Source organism: Ambystoma mexicanum, chromosome 3p (assembly GCF_040938575.1).
Source record: "Ambystoma mexicanum isolate Mex_15411 chromosome 3p, UKY_AmexF1_1, whole genome shotgun sequence".
NCBI classification, from domain to species: domain Eukaryota; kingdom Metazoa; phylum Chordata; class Amphibia; order Caudata; family Ambystomatidae; genus Ambystoma; species Ambystoma mexicanum.
In genome coordinates, this window is record NC_090925.1 from 446676716 (window position 1) to 446700675 (window position 23960).

Here is a 23960-nt window from a genome sequence, read left to right on the forward strand (position 1 = left end):
TCCACGTCTGCTCTAGGGTTTGTCTCAGCCAGCCACACACGCCCATTATCAGTGCAGTTTACTTTAGAGTGCAAAGCACTTCAATCGATAAGCGACTGGGAACAGGGACCTACAGGATCTTTATTTTCAGCAATTGGTGAGAATGCTATCATGTCTGTCTACAGAACCCGAGTTGAGTATGGGTACCTTTTTCTAGTATTATTACATTATGATGCACTTTCATTGTAATACCATGTTGCTCATGTAGTTTCCACAGTTTTCCATTTCATGGAACTGCAAATAAGTACAACTATTTAGAAATGTAATTCAACGCAATTTGCAGTCCTCAGAAAAATGAATGACACAGTTCACCCCGAAGGGTATAAAAAACATCTGGCATTTTGAGTGAGCGCAGATTTTTCCAGAAATCTAAACCGACAGATGCTGGCCCACATTTCTGTTTATTCTGTTATTTATTATGTGTATGTACACATTTGAGTAAATAATTTGCCTCAACGTAAAATAGAATGGGCGCATTCAGAAAACTTTGATTCATGACAAAAGTTATATCTATTCCTTATAGAAATTGATACATTTGTCATATTGATCAATGATGAAATACAGCAAACATTTTAAACCAATTCAAAATTTGTTTAATCTGCTTAAACGTTGGGAGGAATTCGAACATCTGCACAGGGAGTGTGTGCTCGCCTGAGCTTTTTTGAAATTTTGTAAGACATAGAATGATGGGATATCAACATCAGAAAATGCGTGGGCTAATCTGAATACATTTTCCTGTGCTCCCCGCACAGCAAACACATAGTCAAGTGTACTCCAGGGGGACACAGCCTACAGGCACAGTCCTTCCTGTCATGTTCAGCTGGTATGTGACAGCCACACGTACATCAAAGCATCTCAAAAAGGGGGAAAGCAACACCTTCCTCCGGCCATGGCCAGCTAAATTAAAATATCAAAGGCTCCATGGATCCACCCTGTTCTATTGTAGTTCTGTGTGGTGGCAGTTTATATTGATCTGAGTTAATTGAAGTAGGCCTGCAAAGGGGCTTGCTCACAGAACACAAGGGACAAGAAACACCAACACCTCTTTGATATGCAGTGTGTCAACTTGAAGCTAGCTTTCACTGCTCTGCATGAAGGGCTGTGGGTGGCATGTCTGTGACAACTGTGTACAGTAGGCAACCCCTGCAGTGAGACCCCCTTCTGGATGGAAGACGTATGTGAATTGATGGAGACAGAAAGTCTGTTATCGACACAAGCTTCACGGGAGACCTGCACTTTGATCAAGAGTCACAGAGAGCTCAATTAACCAGAGAGACACTTTGATCCACAACAGACAGGAAGATGGGTGGGACTTAGTAGTACATACCCAACATGGCTGAAGCACATGTATGGGGTTGCTGTTGGTACTCTTGTTCTGAATAGAATTGTCATAGCATTTTGCTGCTGGACTGCCATGTGGGCGGGACAAAAATGGATATGCAGATGGATATTTCCCTTCTGTGAAAGCTACAGTGAGCTAAAATGTGGCTTCAGACTCTCAAGTGGGCACCTTCCCAAAGAACAGGTCATTTAGCTGTGTTCATTCTCACAGAGGGGCGCCTATGGTCTATTTTTTGATATTTTTCATCTTTCTGGCGTTCATAAATGAGTACCAACAAAGGTTGGGTGATATTACATGTACATTTGTTCTATATAAAGCACTTAAGCATATGTGCTATATAATAACACATCATTATCATTTGACCTTGGACATCTGCTTGCATTGACCATAATTTGGTAATATGGGTCTATACACACTGATATTAATGATACATATGGTGATCCATTCTTGAATGAAGTGTGTATCACATTACAGTGATATTGTAACCATATTTTTCGTAGTGTACTTTGAATCAATGCTATGTGATGTCACTTCCTGTTTTGTGGAGGGGTGAAAGGTTGTGTCTGCTTCATGTGATGTCACTTGGGGGGGTCAAATGACATCACTTCCTGTGATGTCACCGGCGGTCTAGGGATGTGTGATGTCACTTGTTAGGGAGAATTCTCCAAAATGGCTAATTTCCCTTACCTACTGAGTCCCTCAGCAGCTTTGCTGGATTTCTAGGATTTCTTTTTTTCACCTGGTAAGAGTGTGAGCCTTTTTCTTACATGTGTTTTGCTGTGTGCATTTAACATTTTCCTGTGTTCAGAGACTGTGGAGCCTCACCTACTCCACAGGCATCATGTGTTTACTGTGTGTTACGCAGCACCTTCAGTGCAGTGACACAGGGTTGTCTTTTAGACTTCCCAACTGAGACTCCATTTTCTGGGACTGGTTCTGGCTTGGTTTATTCGCCATTTTTTTTTTTGTTAAAGACTTTCTTGTTTTTTTCTCTGCGTGTCAAACCAGGTTTGGTTCCTTTGTTTGCTGTCCTTTCGCGGGCTTCTGCACAGAAGCCCTCCTTAGGTGCCTGAAAGTCTGGGTAGGCAGGATGTGAAGGAGGGGTTTTGGGACCCCTGCCATGGGTTCCCTTGGTAACCCAAGTTGCACTCCTGTTTGATTGGCTAGTTGACTGTCCCGCCAGGACAGCCACCCGGCGGTGTGATTGACAGCCAGGCTGGGTGAATGGGGGAAAATTGCATAAACAGCAGGTCTCTGGGGCTGGAAAGGCAGAGTCACCACTGGAACGAAAGAACCGAAGAGAGCCGACAGAAGAGGACCCGTACAATGACTGAACTGCTTGGTGAAGCCCTGCTGCAGGTCCGAATCTTCAGACTCCAACGACAGAGTGGATCTTCCAAGAGTCTTCTTCCCTTGACCAACCAGTTCACCCAAACTGCAAGCCAGGACTCCCTCCTCTGGTAGAATTTGCTGCACAGAGCTAAGGTGAACCGGATAGCCAGGAAGGTCGGACCCTGCTTGGGTTTTAAGGAGCGCACCTTTTATTTGTCGCTTTGGTCTGCTGCTGGTTTCTTCCCTATGCAGTGCTGGACCTTCCAGTCTTCCTACTTCGTGTTAGTCCGACAGTCACTTCAGGAACCGTGAGCCTGCAGGACCTGCCAAGAAAATCCGCCTCAGCTACAGCTGCTTCTTCATTTTAAAGGTTCTGTTCAAATCCGGTTGTTTGTTTCGTTCAGCCACGGCGAAGGTGTGTGAAACCTTTTGCCAATCCGAGGGCTTGTCCTTCTCTTCTATTTAAACTAACTTTTCTGCTGGCCAACTTCGTTCTGAACTCTTGGCAAAGACTTAACTGCGAACTACCCTGAACTGTGTGATCTTGAGCAAAAGACTTTTGTCCTATTGACTTTGGCCCTAAGCACTTTTGATTTGATTCCCTCAACGTAGTTCCTTTTTCTAGATTGTCCTGCTTAATTACCCCTGTTGGTGCTGGTCAATGTGTATCTAACTGTGTCTTTCCCTCCCTTTTTAAGTTATTGGAGTGCCATTTTGCTCTTACTTCATTTTGAGCTTAACTTGTCCAAAATCTATTGGGAGTGGTGTGGTGTCTATTAAGAGTGTGATTTTTCAACTGCTTTACTTTAGTGAAACGTTTTACAACTGATGTGTAAATAAATGTATTTTCTTTTACTCAGAAACCTTGAGTCAGTGTTTATTTGAATCATAGTAATTGCTGTTCTTTGTGTAACTATTGATACTGCTCACTTGCTCTTGAGATAAGTCTGGCTGCTCAGCCATCGCTACCACTTTACTTTGTAGTACAGGCTTGTACCAAAGCTGAATTTGTACTGTCACTTGTAGTCTTAATTGTGTGTGGTGTTCCCAAAGGGTACTGCATATAGTTATGACTAACATCACTTCTGCTACTCCTGGAATTGTGGTGAGATTGCGTCGCTGACCTGAGGGTATTGGACTTGGTAATGCATTTTGTTTGTGACGTGGCAATCAGTCACAAGTAAGTTCCAATCAGGTGTCTCTTTGTATCCGTGATGTGCTGGCACATACCCGAGCCCCTCACCAGCATGCCACTCCCTGCATTCTGGGAGTAAACTGCATGACACGAGAGAATCTGCTAGGTACGCAGGTGGATGCATATGGAGAACAAGTTGAGAATTGTCACTTATGTCACTAGTAGGAGCCTGACCGCCATGTGTTGGTGGATATTATTAATTCATAACAAAGTACTTGTTGCCTGTTTTACTGTACATATTACATTGCACGTATGTGCTCATGTGCGCCAAAGATAAACTTTGAATGCTTCGCTTTGATTGGACAAAATCACTTACACCTAAAACTTGTTCTAAAATTGTTTTTTAGCTAATATCTCAGATCACGAAGGCCTGTCAACAACTGCTGGCAAGCCAGTCATTCGTAGCGGTGCTCGGCTACATTCTAGCAATAGGAAACTACTTAAACGAAAATGCCGGAAAAGAAAAGGCGAATGGATTTCGATTATCCAGTCTGGAAAAGGTATGCAAAGATTCTGCCGGAAATACTGATGGAATTCACTTGTACATATGTTTTTATTGCACAAGGTTGCTTATCCTTCTTTCCTAAAATGAAAGATGAGTGAAAGTCAAAAATGCATTGGATGTGTGAATTCAGTGGTGCAACTCTTGCCTTCAGGACCGGATAGCATGGCAACAGACTATGCCGTTGCCATGAGCTATGTGGTCTCGAGAACTTGCAACTGGAGATTAGCAACGGGCATCGGTTCGGCCACTTGGGCGATGTCAGTAGCATTTGAGATCGTGCCAAGAAACCTTCCCCCGGAGCCTCCATTGAAAACGCACTCATGGAACACTCCCTGCACCAGCACCTGCTACTTCTCTGTGGAAGCTCTGCACAAACTGTAAACCCGCACAGTCATGCCGATACTTACAACTTCACACACACTCTCCAGCATGTTGTATTGGCTCCCCTAAAGAATCCAATGTCCAGTCCAATAATATTTTGGGAGAATGCAAACTACAACGTGAACCTTAGGCACTACAATGACTGGACAAGAGTGTGCGTGTGGGGGGGGGGGGGGGGGGCTTCTACTGTGTGGGAAGTAGTATTACACAAAGAGAAAAAGATAAACTGTTGGGGATTTGCACTTATTGACAGAAATCTAACTTACTGAGCTGAGCACTACAAATTATAAGTAGGGTTGAAAAACATTTTGCTGGGGCACATTTTGACGTTGAAATTAGCTTCCTGCTCTCCTTCACTGTCACTACTCTTCCCTGTGCACAATCGACGTTTCATTATTTACCCTTCCTTCCTTCCTTCCTTCCTTCCTTCCTTCCTTCCTTCCTTCCTTCCTTCCTTCCTTCCTTCCTTCCTTCCTTCCTTCCTTCCTTCCTTCCTTCCTTCCTTCCTTCCTTCCTTCCTTCCTTCCTTCCTTCCTTCCTTCCTTCCTTCCTTCCTTCCTTCCTTCCTTCCTTCCTTCCTTCCTTCCTTCCTTCCTTCCTTCCTTCCTTCCTTCCTTCCTTCCTTGCTTCCCTCCCTCCCTTCCTGCCTCCTTCCCTTCCAACTTCGTCCTTCCTTGCGTTTTTGTTTTCTCTTCTTTCCCTCGTCCATAATTCCCTCCATTTCTCCTCCCTTCATTCACATCTTGATTTGCATAATTTCATATAGTGACTATGTTTAAATGTCTGAGTTGAATAGGGCCCCATCCATCGTTCATATGTTTAAATGGCACTAAGTGGTCCCGCTTTTGACAACCCTTAATTCCGTTAATACATCAAACTTTTATACAGGTTTGAATATGATTTTTTTTTTCACATGTATGTTTATATTTATTTTACAAATCATAACACACGGTTACTCAGCAGCATTATAAGCAAGACATTACTTAGTCCAGTTTCCATTCTTATCGAGAAAAAAACCGATGCTATGCGCAGAAATAGCCCCTCACGCGATCACCATTCGCTGACGCTGTTCTTACGTGCTGCATCTCACACCGCAGATCACGTGACACGAGTCTTTGGTTTCAAATTGTTCACAGTTTACCGTAAGAGTGTGTTGCATGCCCTCCTGTTCACTGTGCAGATAGGCGGGATGCATGCAAAACATTTGACTTTTTTTGAAGGGGACAGTGGGTGTGTCGTGTGGCAAACGCATTCACTTCATGCTTGGAAAAGGTCCTAGATATTGGTGATTATTCAATTTTTCCAGTCATGAACTCCTCAATTGCTGACAGCTCACGGATGAACCCTGGACCCCAATACTTCTACATCAGAATTGTGGGTGTTGCTGGATTCCAGAAACTCTTTATTAACACAGGTAGATACAGTGGGCCTCATTACGACCCTGGCGGAAAGTTACCGCCAGGGCCGTGACTTTACCGCCATGGTGCTAACTACGTTAACACCATGGCGGTAAGGGGATTTACCGCCCCATTCCGACCTTGGCGGGGCGGTAAATCCCCAATCCCCATTTACCCTTCCCCATTCCCATTTTTGCCCCATAGGGCATAATGGGAGTGGGGAAGGCGTTAATTACGCCACCGTAAATTACGGTGGCGTAATTAACACCAAGTTCCCTTACCGCCATGGATTTTTACACCCGCTAGAAGCAGGTGTAAAATCCGCCATGGCGGAAAGGGAACTCGTGATTGGCGGTAAGGGGTCGGCGCAGCTAACGATGGCGCTAACCCCTTACCGCCAGGGTCGTAATGAGGCCCAGTGTCTGTGGAGGCGAGATATAAACCTAGGTTGGTTGTTGTGGTTGATCACAAAGATTCCAATTCCAGAACTGGAAGAATCTGATGAGGGACATGTATGTGCCCAGGCTGGACTGAAGTAGTTCCCAATATCCAAGATTATCAAGACATGTACGTTTGTAACTGTTTGCAAATGTGTGTGTTGGGCAAAGTGAGAGGACCCTGCAATTCCAATTCAGAGGTTCTTTACTGGAACTGCTTTGTGGGCAAGGATGCATTGCAATGTCCACCAAGACTCACTTTTCTATTTTAAAAATCAAGACTATTAATTGTGAAGCTACAAATGTCACTGGCCTTCCAGGAGGACTGGCATGGAATGCATGGTTGCCTGAGCTAAGGACCATAACCAGCCACGCTTCATTTAGAAGAAAATTCAAGAATATTTTTTCGATAATGACATACTGATAATGTTAACATAACTCCTTTTTAAATTAAACCTATAATAGATGACTCCTGATTGTAAGTGATAATAATAGCTGAGATTATAACCCAGTTGAATGGTACGCCATAATATCCAATTTATAGCACTGAGAAAGATTAGGAGCGGAGTCAGCCCTGCTGGTATTCCAGCTGGTGAAATACAGGCGTACCGCACATAAGAGGCAAGTTCTTAACATATGTTTTTATTTATTTATTATAAGTGTGTTATAGTTCATAATATCTTTTCACAACATCAGTAACATTATTACTTAATTTAGCAATTTCATAAAATGTCAAATCATGATGCATTAATTACTAAACATAATTAGATATAATTTGTTAAAAGAGGAACCAAATATTTGATATCATTACACATTACCATATTTGAATGTAAAATGTTTCCTAAAATTACTCCGATATCCAAAACACTCAATCATTCATAGGATTTTCAATGAAATTAACATCAAATTGATTATTGTGCAATAATATTCAGTGTCTACGTTTGTATGAATAAAATTCAAGGATTCCATGTGATATGACCCCGCAAAAATGTTGCCATGCAAGAATGGCACCATTTTTTCTGCGGAGACATTATCATAAAGAACATGCAGGGGAGAACTCTGCAACCACTGACTACACAGCCACAGTAGTGGCTGTGTAGTTGTGATGTGCGTTAGATTGTTCCGATGCGCCTACCATCTTGGATCCGCTGACAGAGCGGCGGCGAACAGAGGCGAAATGCAGTTTTGGGGAGTGTTTTGGTGTGCAAGAGTGCTTGGGGAGGTTTAGGGAGGAAGAGATGGGTGAAATATTGTATTAGTTTAGGTGGCAGGTGCTACTGATGGATTAGCCATGGCCGCGCTGTCCGGCATGCTCTTAATTACTGAAAATGAGGGGTGTCCTAAGGATAGTATTCCCATCTGTGCTGTGCGCAGGCAAGTTGAAACTGTTCTAAGGACACGTGTGGTGTCAGCGGACTTTAAAATTGAGTATATGTCGCAGTTAACATTTTTCAATCTATGGGTGTGATACTGAGTTATAAGCCACCATGGGTGTGATATGCTGTGGTGGTTGTGGCCAGGGCCTAGAGTCTTGGGTGCATGGCCGCAGAAGTTATTTATTTTAGTTTTAAACAGGATGAAACCACTAACAAAAATAAGTACTAAATAAGTACTAAACTACAAAAAAAAAACATCTCAATAAACGCAATGTTAACAAAAATAACTTCTTAAATATCTGTGGCGGTGAATGGAGTCACAACTTGACCACAGAACCATATTTTAATGAAGAAGCATACAAACAAAACCAAACCAACACTATTGCCATCCATAGCAGTCAATGAGGTTATGAAAAAATGAATAATACCATCATGGTACATGAAACACTGCTTACAAAAAATCCCCACACTACTCAGAATTACCTCTCCATTCGACTGATCCAGAACGTCCAGTATACAAATGGCCATGCACGTCAATGTGTAACATTCCCAACAAATCTTTCAAATCTTTACGGCAGATCCTCAATCAGTATGAGAAAGGTAAAGACAAAATCAAAATGAAAGTGCTGCAAAATATGGATACCTGTCCAGTGCGCAAATACACAGGACTACAAGGACATTCATTGGCCTGCATTTCAGGACCTATTTGCAAAAGCACCTTCTATGATATCAAAATGATATCAACACATCATTCAACTGTAAGAAATCTAGTCTATAAACTGTACTACGCTAAAAGTCCTGCTTTAGAACTAGCCAATGTAAATAGCACTCTTCTACATGGAAGTGAAATCCACTTACAAAATTCAATAGCTTTAGACCAGGCTAGCAACAATTCTGCACATGGCAACCTTCTACTACTCACATATAAAAAAGAAATACTAAAATTTAAAAGTACATCCGCTGAAGTACTAAACCATGTGTGTGTGTGTTGCCGCAGAACTTTTTACAAAAGTAACACAAAAACAATGTATTTATTTATTTGTATTTATATAGCGCGCAAGCAGCCCAGGGGCATTGAGGCGCTGTTACTTGCAATAACTTAGTTACAGGGTACAGGCATGATAGCGGTTGTTGACACATTATGAATACTACAAAACATCATACTGTTGTTACAGATATTGCATTTGGTTATATATTACAACTTATATGATAAGTACTCATGCTGATGTGTCGGGCCTTATGTGAAGAGGGTAGTTTTCAAAGTTTTGCGGAAAGTGGTAAGGGAGGCCTCACCTCGGATAGTGGGAGGTAGGGCATTCCAGTGAGTGGGCACGAGATAAGGGAAGCTGGATCCGCCCGCTCTGACTCTTTTTACTAGTGGCACAGAGAGCATGTTGGTGTACGGTGATCTGGTTGGCCTGGTAGTGGAGACGGGGTGGATCCTTTGTGAGAGGTAGGCAGGAACAGTGAGGTGAATGCACTTGTGGGTCAGTGTCAGAGCTTTGAATACGATCCTTTCCTTTATTGGGAGCCAGTGGGCTAGTTTTCTGGCCTCAGAAATGTGCTCTCTTTTAGCAATGCCTTGGGCTGCCCGGAAAGCATTGTTCTGTATTACTTGTAGTCTCTCTAAGTTTTTATTGGAGGTTCCTAGAAAGATTATGTTGCAGTAGTCTAGCTTAGAGCCGGTGATGGCTCTGGCTATGTTGGTGCAGTTCTCTTTGGAGAGAAAGGGTCTGACTGCGTTGATAAGTTTGGCATGATATGCAGCTGCGGAGGCTATTGTGTTGACTTGTCTATCCATGGAATCAAGGTAGACTCCCAGAGTTTTGACAGAATCTGAGACAGGATTTTTAATGGAGTCAATGGTGAAGTGACTGAATTGGGCATCTAGATTTTTTAGCGTGTCGGAGGAACCTACCAGGAAGAGTTCCGTCTTGTCAGAGTTGAGGCATAGTCCATTGTCTGCCATCCAGGCTTGGATGGTGTTGTAGAGGTTGTTGAGGGCCAGGGAGTCAGTGTCATAGTTACCTGTGAGTGTGAGGAGGATCTGAGTCTCGTCGGTGTAGTTGGTGTAGGAGATGCCCATAGCGTTGAGGATGAGGAAGAGGGGTCGTGTGAAGATGTTGTATAGGGTGGGGGAGAGGCAGGAGCCTTGGGGCACACCACAGAGTATGATGGTTGGAGATGCGGTGGCTAGGTCAGAGAATACTTGCATGGTTCTGTCTTGTAAGAAGGAGGTGATCCATGCTGTGGCCTCTGGTGAGAATTTGGCAGTGGAGGAAAGGTGGTGGCATAGGACGCCATGATCAACGAGGTCGAAGGCCGCAGATAGGTCAAGGAGTAGGAGAAGTGCTGGTTTACCCATGTCTCTAGCATCGTTCATCTGGTTTTTCAGGTCAAGTAGGGTGGTCCCGTGTCTGGGGTGGAAACCAGATTGGCGGATTGGCGGAGTCTATAGATGTAACATACAAAATAAAAGACAATGAAGATTCCAAATGGTTTGAATTAGCTCTCTACCTTGTAGCAGAGAACAAATACAAAATAAGTGATCCCTTAATACTTTGCAGTTTCTGCACTACAAAACTTGACAACAACCAAACTCCTTCACGTGCTATCACAAATAACTTGGAATTTTTTCCATGACCAAAACCCCTGCAACAACTCAATTTGCATGAGAGCATCATAATTCAAACAGTGCACCCATTTCAAGCAATAATACACCTTCAACCAAAAACAGCAAAATTACCTCCCTCTGAATTGGTGAAAGGCATTTGTGGCAAAGTAGTTTATTTACTATTAGATTTGACAGAAAATGTGGACACTCTAGGAGTGCAACGTCCAATAGAGCAATCTTTAATTGTCTAGGTTAGACAAGCCTTGCAATATCTAAAAGACAATAATGAATACTACAAAGAAATAAATATTGAAGTAAATTTAAGGGAAACAACTGAAATAATTCAAGACTCACCAGAAACTGGTCAATTTAAACTTCTGGATCCTGCTGCAGTATCCAATATTTTAGACCATTATACAATTCCTCCATTGCACTCTAATGTCAGCATAGATGATGCACTAGAAACGTACCAAATGCGACAAACCAAAGGTTCACCAATGAGCATATGGGAACAAAGTATGGAAGCACGTGCTTTTCCTGTACTATTTCCTACTGGCAAAGGAGGAAGGTACGATGATAGACCCACTCAAATAACAGCATCACAATACCGCTCATTACAAATGTATTCTGAACATCCCAGATTTAGACAAAATATGGAATACATATTCCATCTACTCTTTGAAAGTGAACTAGCAACTCTATGTTACGGAGTTGCACTCATATTGAAATCGGGAACCCACTTTCAAAATATGTCAGCTACGCAATTAATACAAAAAGTGCAAGAAAAAGATGAGGTTTTACAAACAAGCATTACAAATCTGTTTGCAAACATGCGTGGTACGAAAGAATACTAGTTCCAACGTCACGGAGATGTACGTTGTATGATCAGAAACCTTGGACCACCCACTTAGTTTGTTACATTAAGTTGTGCAGAATATGCATGGGAAGATTGACATGATTCCCTACGCATATCAAACAAAAAGAAAACAAACATAGATATACTAACACCTGGAGAACTTTGCTCTCTAGATCCTGTTAATGTTTCAAGATATTTTCACCATTGTTTAATTGCTATGCTACACTTTATTTGGAATAAAACTATTCCTCCTCTCGGAGAAGTGCAACACTTCTTTTGGAGAAAAGAATACCAAGCCAGAGGAGCACCACATATCCACATGCTTTTATGGATTAAAGTTGCTCCTAAATTTGGTCAGGACAGTGATGCCACTGTTTTGCAGTTCATCGAAACATATGTCACTTGTGAAATCCCTTCACAAACGAGACATAGTGACCTTCATGCACAATTTGTACAATTTCAAAGACACAAATGTGGAAATTATTGTCGTCGCAAATACAAAAACAAAGGGAAATACTACACCAAATGCCGCTTTGGTTTCCCTAAACCAGTTACAGAAACAGGTGAAGTGAACAACTTCATGTCCTCAGTTAGACATAGTGTTAAAGGTAAATCACCTAAGAACACGTATTACATAAAAAGAACAGAAGAATCAACATATATCAATGATTACAATGCAATCATTGCCCTCTTATGGAATGCAAACATAGATGTGCAGTACATTGCAGACAGTTCCACTGCAGTTGCACGATATGTTACAGCCTACTTAACAAAAGCAGAAAAAACAGAGCTTCAAGACCTCTGGAATGACCTATCATCAGACAAAACACTATCTCAGAAATTGTACAGTTTAGGCATAAAAATGCTCTCTAATAGAGAATGTGGTGCCTACGAAGCTGCAGATTGTTTAACCGGTACTGCTTTGTATGGAAAATCTGAAAAGATAGTATGGCTAAGTCTTGGTCCTGCTAAATGTAGAAAAAGAGTTCTCAAATCATATTAGGACATAGAAACAATAACCACAAATGATCCCAACAACCAAGAGATTTTGAAAAACAATTTACTAGACACATACTATCCGAACAGGAGTACCACTTTGGAAACCATGTGTCTATACCACATAGCCCAAAACTTTGCATACAAAAATAATATAAAACCCGATGAAAACAAGGGTAGATATAGAGTGACAGATTTTGAAGGCAGCTTAGTGAAACTTAAAAAACAAAGCTTAATTAATCACATCAAATTGTCACTAAAAACTCAGCAGAAAGAACTATATCACATGTCCCTGCCACAACATTTGTGATGTCATCTTTGATGTCCTGGGTGTTAATCATAGCAGTGCACGGTGGTGGCGCGAGTTATGGTTGCTTAGCTTACCATAACTGGCGAATTTCAAGGGTTTTTCGGTTTTACTTGGAACCCTAACATCCCTTTAACAAAGTTTATTTTTACTGAATTTCATAGGTTTTTAGTAGCGCAACTTAACCATAATGTCCCTTTAACAACGTTTTTTACTGAATTTATATATATATATATATATATATTTTTTTTTTTTTAAAGGGAGTGGGGAACACCCCACAAGCCCCACTCCCATTTACCCCATATATTGTCCCCAACAAACTATCTGATGCGAGAAATCTACAGCTAATAACCCCTAATATAAACTAAAAGGACAAACAGAATTAAACAAGTAAAGTCGATCAAAGCAGTGAAGTGGATAATAGGAATAAATCATACGGAAACAGTAAGGAGATTTAAACTACTGAAATGGATATAATGCATGATGAATGAACAAAGTGAATGGCCTGGATGAAATAGAATGGATGAAGCGTGTGGAACGGATGAATGCGCTGAGTGGAAGAATGCACCGAACAGATGAGTATGTAGACCGAATGAGTGTGTAAATCGGATGAGTATGTAGATCGGACAAGTGTATACAATGGATGAACATGTTGAGCGGATGAGTGTGTAGAGCGGTTGGGTGTGTAGAGCGGACGAGCGTGTCGAGCGGATGAGTGCGTAATACAAAGAAGGGAGTGGAGCACAGGAGTGCGTAGAACAGAAGAACGTGCAGAACGGATGAGCGTAAACCAGATGAGTGTGTAGAGCGGATGAGTGTGTAGAGCGGATGAGTATGTAGAGTAGATGAGTGTGGATAGCGAATGAGTACGGAAGTACAGAGAGTGTGTAGATCGCTGGAGCAGATGAATGTGCAGACCTGACAAATGTATAGAGCGGATGAGTGTATAGAGCGGATGACTGGATAGAGCGGATGTGCGTATAGAGCGGATGAGCGTATAGAGCGGATGAGTGTATAGAGTGGATGAGTTTATAGAGCGGATGAATGTATAGAGCGGATGAGGGCATAGAGCGGATGACGGTATAGAACAGATGAGTGTAGGGAGCGGATGAATATATAGAATGGATTACTGCGTATGAGCGAATTACTTTATAGTGCTGATGAGTGCATATAGCAGTTGAATGTGTGGAAAGAATGAGTGCGGGAAGTGGATGAGTGCGGGGAGCAGATGAGTGCGGATGAGTCTGGAGTGCGGATGAGTCTGGAGTGCGGATGAGTGTGGAGAGCGGATGAGTGTGGAAAACGGATGAGTGTGGGGAGCGGATGAGTGTGGGGAGCGGATGGATGAGCAGAGCGGGATGGATGAGCAGAGCGGAAGAATGTGTAGAGTGGATGATTGCATAGAACAGACTAGTGGGTAGAGCCGACAAGTGTATAGAGCAGACGAGTGCATATGAGCGAATGAGTGCATATGAAAAGAGGGGTACGTAGAGCAGATGAGTGCGTAGAGAGGATGAGTGCATAGAGGGGATGAGTGCATAGAGGGGATGAGTGCGTAGAGGGGATAAGTGTGTAGAGCGGATGAGTGCTTAAAACAGGAGAATGCGTAGAGCGTGTGAGGGCATAAAGCAGACGAGTGCCTAGAGCGAACCAGTGCATAGAGCGAACGAGTGCCTAGAGCGGACGAGTGCCTAGAGTGGAGCGGACGAGTTGCGTAAAGCGGATGAGTTGCGTAGAGCGGATGAGTACGTAGAACGAATGAGTGCAGAATGCATACAGTGTGGATGAGTGCGTAGAACGGATGAGTATGTAGAGCTGCTGAATGCGTAGGGCGGACGGAACGAGTGAAGTATGTAGACGGATTCTATATGGATAGAATGAGTGATACATGTGAATAGAATTGATCACATATATGGATGGAATGGGTGCCGTACGTGGATGGAACAGGTGCCGTACATGGATGGAACGGGTGACCTATGTGGATGGAACGGGTGACGTATGTGGATAGAACGGATGACATATGTGGATAGAACGGGTGCCGTGTGTGGATGGATCAGGTGCCGTATGTGGATGGAACGGGTGACATACGTGGATGAAACGTGTGAAATAGGTGGATGGAAAGGTTGAAGTATGAAGATGGTACGGGGAAATATGTGGATGGAGTGCATAAACAACTTAGAATACACGAAACGGATCGGAGTAAATAGAGCGGATTTGAGTGCGTGTGGCGGACAGGAGTGTGTTTGGTGGACAGGAGTGCATGTGGTGGAGAGGAGTGCATGTCGCGGACAGGAGTGCATGCGTGGGGCAGACTGGAGTGCCTGCGTGGGATGGACTGGACTGCGTGGGGAGGACCGGAGTGCGTGGGGCGGACTGGAGTGCGCGGGGCAGACTGGAGTGCATGGGGCAGACTGGAGTGCGTGAGTGCATTGAGCGGGCCGGAGTGTGTGGAGCAGACTGGGGTGCATGGAGTGGACAGGAGTGCATGGAATGGACTGGAGCGCATAGAATTGCGGGACGTATATAGTATGGTTTGGAGTGCAGGGAACATTTGAAAGAGCATATAACCCATCATATCACACCACCACGCTTACTCTCTTCTTTACACCACCACTCAACTAGAACACAGAGATATACTGGCACAATACTTAAAAAACCGTGAAGAAGATGCAACAAATCTCTTTGCACCTAGAGGAATCACTTTGCACGTGTTTAAGAATGTTAAGAATATTAATCCCAAGAATGAGGATCTCAGGTCAAAAACTGTGAAATTAGAAAGAATCTCCAGGAAGGAAATTGATAAGTATTGGGAAATGATATCATTACAGAACTATTTAACCAACAACCAAATCCCCAGAGGATTACGGATTTTGATATTTCCGGATTTTACGAAAGACGAAGACAAGGACCTGGCTGATCTCTGGGTCATATAGGGCAACCTGTTTTGAATACACTTTCTAAATTCAAACAATTTTGAGTGTATACTCGTTTTTAAATTTTGTGGCGCTTGATCTCGAGTGGAGGGGGGTTCTTTTTGAGCCCTGAATATTATTTTGCACTTACCGGAAAAGGGGGGCTTCCACTTCGTTACGCCACTGATCAGCTGCCACCATTTCTCCAGTGCAGGACACGGATGGTTGATATTCAAGAAAACCCCCAATCCACTGTACCATTTTAGAACACAGAGATACTATGACACCATTAGGTATAACTGTTCACATACCAACATCCGCCGCACACTCCCCATCATTCTAAGTAAACACTGCTGGTTACACACCCCCCAGCCAGGCGTTCTCCTCAGGCCTAATGCAGCCACATTCGGTCTGATTAAATCCAGCCAGAACGAACACATACTCCTGATCTCTCAACCACCACACCTACTGCTAAGAAGCAGCTATTACACGAATACCGCACCAGCTGCACACATATCCGGTGCTCACACGCACCTTTGACTCTCTCTACTCTCTCTACTGATGTGAACTTCGGTTCCCAGGGGCGTTCAACCTACCAGCGCCTTCAGACCATATCAATGGTATATAAGGCGCTATATAAATGCAAAATAACATAACATACATAATGTCGCCTATGCCATTTCCCAGTGACTATATGTATTGTGACATTATGTACGGGGACAATATTACCAGATACCGATTCAAGGTGGTTAACTTTGTACATCATGGTTTGCCAGAATGTACCAACATCTTATTGCATAATTCGTGCAAACATTAAGGCCATTTCAACACATCTTGGGGAACTTTTTATTAATATTGTTCTCACACTGTAGCCGTAGATTCTTTCAACGGAATGTTTAAAACAGTGTTGTTTCCATTCAAACAGCGTCGTCACAAAAGTTTAGTTTTGATACAGTCGTGATCATGCACAAGCTTCCCATATGGTACATGTAGCCATTCCCCCATGTGTAAGATCTGGCCATAACATGTCTATCTGTTTCCCGTATATGCGCACATGTACCTAATCTGCACACCGTGTTATGTCTTGGGACTCCCACTCATGGGCCACAGACTGCAAGGGCCGCCAGCTGGTGCAACCTCATTAGCAACACAAATCTCCTCAAGTGGGAAGAGGACACAAGTAGCAATGTGTCACACTTGTATGTTCTTTAAAGGTTTTTATTATTTTGCATGTGCTCATAGTTTTTGTTCCAGTCCCAATATTGTAACTTTTTTCAAATATTGATTTCAGATGATAAAAATCCAACTCCCAATTTGGAACCCATTCAATTAATTGAAAAACATTTAAATGTACGTTTTTAAATTAATTTAATGACTGTCCAGGCAATTTCTCCATAGTATTACCAAGTGCATTCAGCAAAAGACAAACAGCATCTTTTATAGCATTGATACATAATATTCCACTCTTCAGGAGTCTAAGCGCCTCCAATGAAGCTAAGTCCGGCTCCAGTCGAATTGCCTCTATTGGTACGCACCGGGGGGAAACCTAAAAACAACCGCCAGATTTTCCCTTCAAGGGCATTCAACCAGGTGTAATTACTTGCGTAAGTTGACTCAAGTCCATACAGAATTCACGGTACAAAGCTTTGTATACACAATTATATTACACCCGTCAGGCTATATCACTTAACAAACGACTTATCCTCCGGGCTGATGTGACGGATGGCTGCATGTTCCTTATCTTGTCACAAATAATTTTTGCCGAGAACTCCTTGTTGCAGATGTGCATACTTGGAAGCGGTTGTGCACATTTCTCGATTAAGAAAAACAAGTAGATTCAAAGATTCCAATAACATTATGGGCCCGATTCATGGAAATGTGCGCAGAAATCCCACAGGGGCCACGCACAGAGAAGACACAACGTAATCCTGCACGCAGAATGAAAAACACGTGCCCTGCGTATTCATGGAATTAATTGCACAAAGTAACCATAATCGCAAGTTGCGGCCAGAACGCCCACTGAAACACCCACACACAAAGCAGAAACATCCAGAGCAGCTACCTTTGAGCACTCCCCCTGATGCGAATACATGCACCCTGAAAATAATACGTGGGGTCGCCCGAAAACAGGCCTGCACTTGGGGAACCGGCACCCTGACAGCATGCATATAAAAAATGTGAACTCTTCAATTACAGCAAATCTGCTTGCGAACCCCGCAAACTGTTCCTGCACACCGCTAAACTGCTTACACGCACCCCTAAGTTAAATCAGAACCCTGGTTGAGTACACTCACCCCGAAATCCGACATGCAACCCCGCCTCTGCGCTGCAAATTGTACATGCAAGTATACTAAACACCAGACTGGCCTCTCTTTTGCGGGGATTCAGGCCCTGACTCACAGAATTATTTGCGTGTAAAACAGGGATTTGCGTGCCATTCTGCCCACAAATCCCTATTTGACAAATGGGGATTTGCTGGCAGAATGGCACACAAATCCCCATTTTACACACAAATAATTCCATGAATCAGGGTCCTGGCGTGGTTGGGGCTCTCAAAGATTTAAAAGGGCCATATGAATGAAACTTTTCACCAGTGCAATTGCAATTAGCACACAAGGGAAAATTGCCCTAACACAACATCCATGTTGGGCATGATTCACAACGTGCTTTTCAAAGGGAAAATCTAATTGAAAAAACGCTTTGTCAATTAGGCTCATTCTCTAAATGCATTTAAGCACCTGGGCAATGAACTATGATTAAGGCAAACAATGCCTTGGTACAAACATATATATATATATTTTTTTATTTATTTATTATTATTATTTTTTTTATTGTGTTTGGTTTATACAAACCTTTACAATCATTAAAAATAAGGATTAAAACATCCAGCACAATAACAATTTAACATATATTAAAGATGTTTTTTTTTTGTAGGGCAATGTTTGCACTAGTGCTAATTGCACTGGTACAAAGTCTCTGCAATACTGCCCTTCACCCTGCAGATTTGCAAATAGTGAACGTGAGCAGAATGGACCAGCACTTTATTAACACAGATACATTTTACAGTGAGCATTGATGTTTTCTGTACATTGCTCGATAAATAAAAAATGACAATTGGTTTAAAATATCTATTACAATATAGGGCCTAAGAAAGAGTGTGAGTTAAGAGCCCCTTAAATGTATTACTGTGTTTTGTATGCTGCAAAATAATCTGTAAAATGTTGTAATATAGAGAGCTATGAAAATAATGCCCCCTGTGCATGTGTTTTTTGCATATTCTTGTCTTCATGCAGTTATCTCAGCTCTGGGGGAAGGAGAGGAAGTTCACCTTGATCCATGCCCTTGTCGAGCAGATCCTCTTACACGAGCCTGATTTGACAACATTTCCTTTGGAGTTGACAGAATTTGAAGCTTGTCCCGGTGGTGAGTATATGACAAAAAAAAATTGGCAATGCATTTTCAAAGGAGTTATCCAAACAAACAGTCACAATCAATCATGGTTTCACTATATCTTTTATTTCTTCCATTTATTTCTAGCCTCTATTAAAGGACTCAGTGCTGAAGTTGACGGTATGTAAATATAACATTTCCAATCACAGAAGTACTGCGTTATATGGACTCTTGGCATGAAAGGGTTCTGTTTGTTCAGTGGAATAAAATGTTAAGCCAGACTGATGCGAGATGCTCATCTCAGATTTGTTCGTGGATTTTTTTTTTTCTATTTTACTAAATTCATGTTAATTTGTTTTATTTGTATGTATTGCATTTCATAGAGTCTGAGAAGTAAACGGCGGGGAAATATCCAAGATGTTCTGTCTTCAGTCTTGTATCTGACACACGTCACTCTATTTTAATATGTATATGTAGTCACATATTGCATACAATAGCCATGATCGGTTGATTGGTGACTGTTTAACTTTGAAATAGACGGTGCCTAAATGCCAATCCTGAACCCCTTTACCCCATCGACCTTTCAAGAACGGTGTTCTTAGCACAGATATATTTGTTAACAAGCAAAGTATTCCCAAGGCTACTAACGTGTGTCACATGAGATGTTCCAATGTTTCAGATATAAGACCTAGCATATATAAGACCTAGCATACAGTCTCTGCAACAATTGGTATATGTATGTATTTATTGGGTCTTTATAATGTGCCTATACACAATGTGTTTCAAGGCTCAACAAGACAGGATGAGGTGTGTGTGAATAAACAGGGATGAAGAAAACCAAAAACGGTCCTACTAGGCCTTGTGACATTCGAATCATACATGTGCAGTACAGATAAGTGTGGGAGAGAGGGGATGGGGCAAGTGCCAGTCAGGGCGGAAGGGCCTGTGGGTTAAACGAGTGCCAGGGGAGGCCCGTTGGACAGTGTCAGGGGAATGCACAGAGTGCAGAGGAAGAAATTCCAAGTGCTTAATGCGAGGGACGGTGCTGGAAGGACTCAAGGGCTGCAGGCACAGCCAGTCTAGTGCAGGGGGAGGGATCCCGGAGGGCAGGTGAAGGTTTTGGGGGGGTCAGGGGAAACCAAATGCAGGGGTAGACTAGTCCTGGGGGGCCTGGTTCCCTGTAGGAATCTGACGGTACCAGGAAGCCAGTCACGACGTAGAGGGGGACATTAGCAGGGGAGGGGAGAGGTAAGGAAGAAGAGAAAAAGAGGGTCTTGAGAAGGTTCTCGAACATAAGGAGATCCGGCTCACGGATGAGAGGGCCAGGGGGGGCATTCCAGAGAGAGGCACCTGCATAGGAGAGAGATCTACCCCCCACTCTCTGCTTGGAAAAACACTGATCTGCAGAGAGTTGGAGCTAGAAGACTCTAGAAGGGCTCTAGGAGGGAGGTAGTTAGGGAGAGAGTTGGGTCAGTGGGGTCCCAAGCACTATAAATCCTTGTGGATGATGCAGAGGGTCTTGAACTTGATCCTTGCAGGAACCGTGAGCCAGTGAAGATATTTTAAGGCTGGAGAGATTTAGTCCCTGGGCTTGAGGCCAAGAATAAGTCTTTCAGTTCAATTCTGGATTAGCTGAAGGGGGCAAAGAGAGGATTTAGGCAGATTGTGGAAGAGTCTATTGCAGTAGTCCAGCCTGGAGAGGACCAGAGCTCTGGAGACATTGAGTTTTTTGGGGGAAGGTGAGAAAAGGGAGAATGCATGTGGGGAGATGCAGCTGAAAGTGGGCCTTCCTGGCAAAGTAGATGAAGTGCGGAGAGAAGGAGAGAAAGGAATCGAAGATAACACCAAGGATTTTTGCCTCACAGGAGGGTGAGAGTGGAGGGCCCATGCAGGGCGGCCAGAGTGAAGGAAGGAGGGAGCTGGGGTCCCAATGAGAAGGATCCCAGTCTTATTGGCATTAAGGCAGAGATCCTTAGCAGTACACCATGCCTTGATAGCACACAGACAGTCAGGAATGAGAGAGGAGGGGGAAGAGGAAGTTAGGAGAGAAGCCGGAGATATAATGGGATAGAGGGGCAAGGCAGATGTTGAAAAGCCAAGGCAAGAGGATAGAGCCCTAAGGGACAACACATGTGGAGAGTGAGATGGAGGAGAGAAAAGGGCCCAGTTGAACTTGGGCTGGTCAGTCAGAAAGGAAGGAGGTCAACCAGTCCAGAGCTAGGTCCGTGATGCAAAGGGAATCACAGAGCTGATTTATAAGGGTGGCAAAACTGACCATATCAAAGGCAAAGGAATGGTCAAGAAGGACGAGAATGGAGGGAGAGCTGGAATCGAGATTAGATGGCAAGTCTTCAAGGGTGTTCAGGTGAGCAGTCTCCATGTCTCTGGCAGCTCTGAAGCCAGACTGGTGGTCATGGAGACAAACAACAGATTCAGTGTGGTGGATAAGCTGGGAGTTGGCCAGCTTCTCCAAGAGTTTGCCCAGGAAGGGGTTAATGGAGATAGAGTGGTAGTTAGCCAGACAGGAGGGGTTGGCAGAAGGCCTTTTAAGGAGAAGGTGCACAAAGGAGTGTTTGAGGAGTAAAGGGAAGGATCCAGTGTCAAATGAGTGATTGCAGAAATCAGCCAAGGCTGGAGCAAGGGAGACAATTCTGTCTTTGATAGTTCTGGAGGAGCAGGGGAGCACCTGTTTGTATGTGACTTTAATAGACTAGACATGTCTAGAGACCTCATCAGGTGATGTGGGAGAGAAAGAAGAGAGTAGGAGGAGAGCAGAGAGGGGCCCAAGGGAGGCCTTAGAGAAGGTGAGGGAGAAGTGAGCGATGTAGAGAAGAGTGAAGACAGGATGTGCCAAGTTTTAGTAATGAAGTGAGAGGCCAGTGCAGTGCAGAGGGCCAGGGAAGGCAGATGAGAAATAGAAACTGCAGTAGGATTGGCTAGTTCCTTGTTGTTGGTGGCCCCAGAGATACAGCCTTGGATATCGGCCCTTTTCTTTGATCATATGGAAAGTCTGCATTGCCTTTGGAGCAGGGCAGTTTGTCAGAAGATGTGCCCGAAGCCACTTCTGCTCAGCAGCTCAGGCCCTGTGTTTAAAAGAGGCCCGGTCAGGTGTTATGCTTGGAGGAAGCTTCATGCAGATCCTCTTGACTGGGGCAAGGATGATCAGAATGTTGGAGATGGAGAGTTGAAGGTAATAGCTGTGTCAGAGTGAGAGTCAGTGGCAGGAGGAGGGGGTATGAAGGTGGCTGCAAAAGCATAGGTCAATTGATGGAGAAGGAGACTGGCAGTGTGGGCGGGGGCTTAGCTGGGGGACCCAGGAGGTCCAGTTGTGAGGACAGGAGAGTATGATCAGAAAAGAAGAGAGGAGTATTGAGAGGGTTGGAGATGGTGATGTCTGCTAAGATGAGAGCATCCACGATGTGTCCGGCTGAGTGTGTTGGGCCGGAGGGAAGAATAAGAGGGAAAGAGAGTCACATAGGTTGTGGACGAGTACAGAGACTGCATCAGAGTAATCAAGGTGAATATTGAAGTCTCCGAGGAGGAGAAGCTTGGAGGTGGAGGCCAGGATAGAAGAGATGAGGACAGAGCATTCTGAGAGGAAGAGGGAGACCGGGACTGGGGGCCTTTACATGGTAGCCAGAGTCAGCGAGAGGATAGCAGAGACACCAAGCTTGCAGATGAGGCATTCAAAGCAGGAGTAGGACTGAGTGGGTATGAGAGTAGCAGGGACCCACTCAGGGAGGGGAGGATCAGGCCCACTCCACCCCCGAACCGGTTAGGCCTGGGCTTAGAAAGGATTTTGTAACCCTCGGGGAGGAGACCGTCAAAAGTTGTGACAGAGCTGGCCCTGAACCATGTCTCATTAAGAGCGAGGATGTCGAGGTTGAGATCTTCAAGGAGGTGGCAGATATCAGAGGAGTGTTTGATGGTCGAGCGAGAGTTGAGAGTAGCTAAGTGGAGCTGGTTGCCACTTTTAAAGGTCTTCCGAGGAGGAGTACAGGAATGTGATACACCCGACAGTGGGGGCTAGAGAGATGGCAGAAGGAGGAGTCACAGGGGAAGGGAAGAAGTTGATGAGAGACAGACGACCTCTTTCAAAAAGTATGAGGTTGGGCTGGGAGCCATGGACCATGCACCATGGACCATGACAGTGCCATTCCGTTAGACATTAATGATGGCCCTAGAGGAAAGGAAGTATGTCAAGAGTACTTCCCAACAGGTGCCTCCATTAAATGGGAGAGCAAGAGAAAGAGGAGAGCACTGAGACCATATGGGGAATACAAAGGTCCAGAAAGGGAACAACAAAGAGGATGTTGGTGACAGTCTGCCTGGAAGAAGCGTTGATCTAGCTGTCAGTGATGGGCAGGCCTGGATTGGATGGGCAGGCCGGGATTGGAGACCAGGAGGTCCTTCTTGAACGTTTTCTTTTCAGACTTCGAAAGAGAGATAGGATAGGTGATAGAGTAGCAGTTAGGGAAGATAGGGGAGATTGAAAGCACCATGCAGGGAGAGCATGCAGAGAAGTAGTGTGGTAGAGAGAGAGAGGGAGAACTGTAGTGCACGATGTCCAACTTCAACACACAGTAATACAACAATCTAAATTCAAATGTCCAGGATGATGGAAAGACCTAGGTTACAGCATACACACAGAAAGGCAGGACACCTAGAAGTGGGTTTTCTGGATAGAGTGAATAAAACTAGATAAAGGGATAGAGGGAAATGCCTACTTTCTGACAAAACAGCAAATCCAAAAACAGACAGATTCGACTTTTCTAAGAAGAGGGAAAAAAGCCAAATTTTCAAACACAATAGCAAATCCAAAAACACACAGATTCGACTTTTCTATGTAGAGGGAAAAAAGCCTAATTTTCAAACACAACA

At 43.7% G+C, this 23960-nt stretch overlaps 1 protein-coding gene across 1 annotated transcript in view; it reads left to right on the plus strand.

Annotated features, from left to right (window-relative positions):
- The window catches only part of LOC138579912 (formin-I-like), a 1210893-nt gene that overhangs the window by 1017942 nt on the left and 168991 nt on the right, over positions 1-23960 (plus strand). Inside the window, exons 12-14 of the mRNA XM_069650137.1 lie at positions 4256-4408; positions 18983-19112; positions 19227-19259. Coding sequence (XP_069506238.1) covers positions 4256-4408; positions 18983-19112; positions 19227-19259 — 316 coding nt within the window. The remainder of the gene's footprint in view (positions 1-4255; positions 4409-18982; positions 19113-19226; positions 19260-23960) is intronic.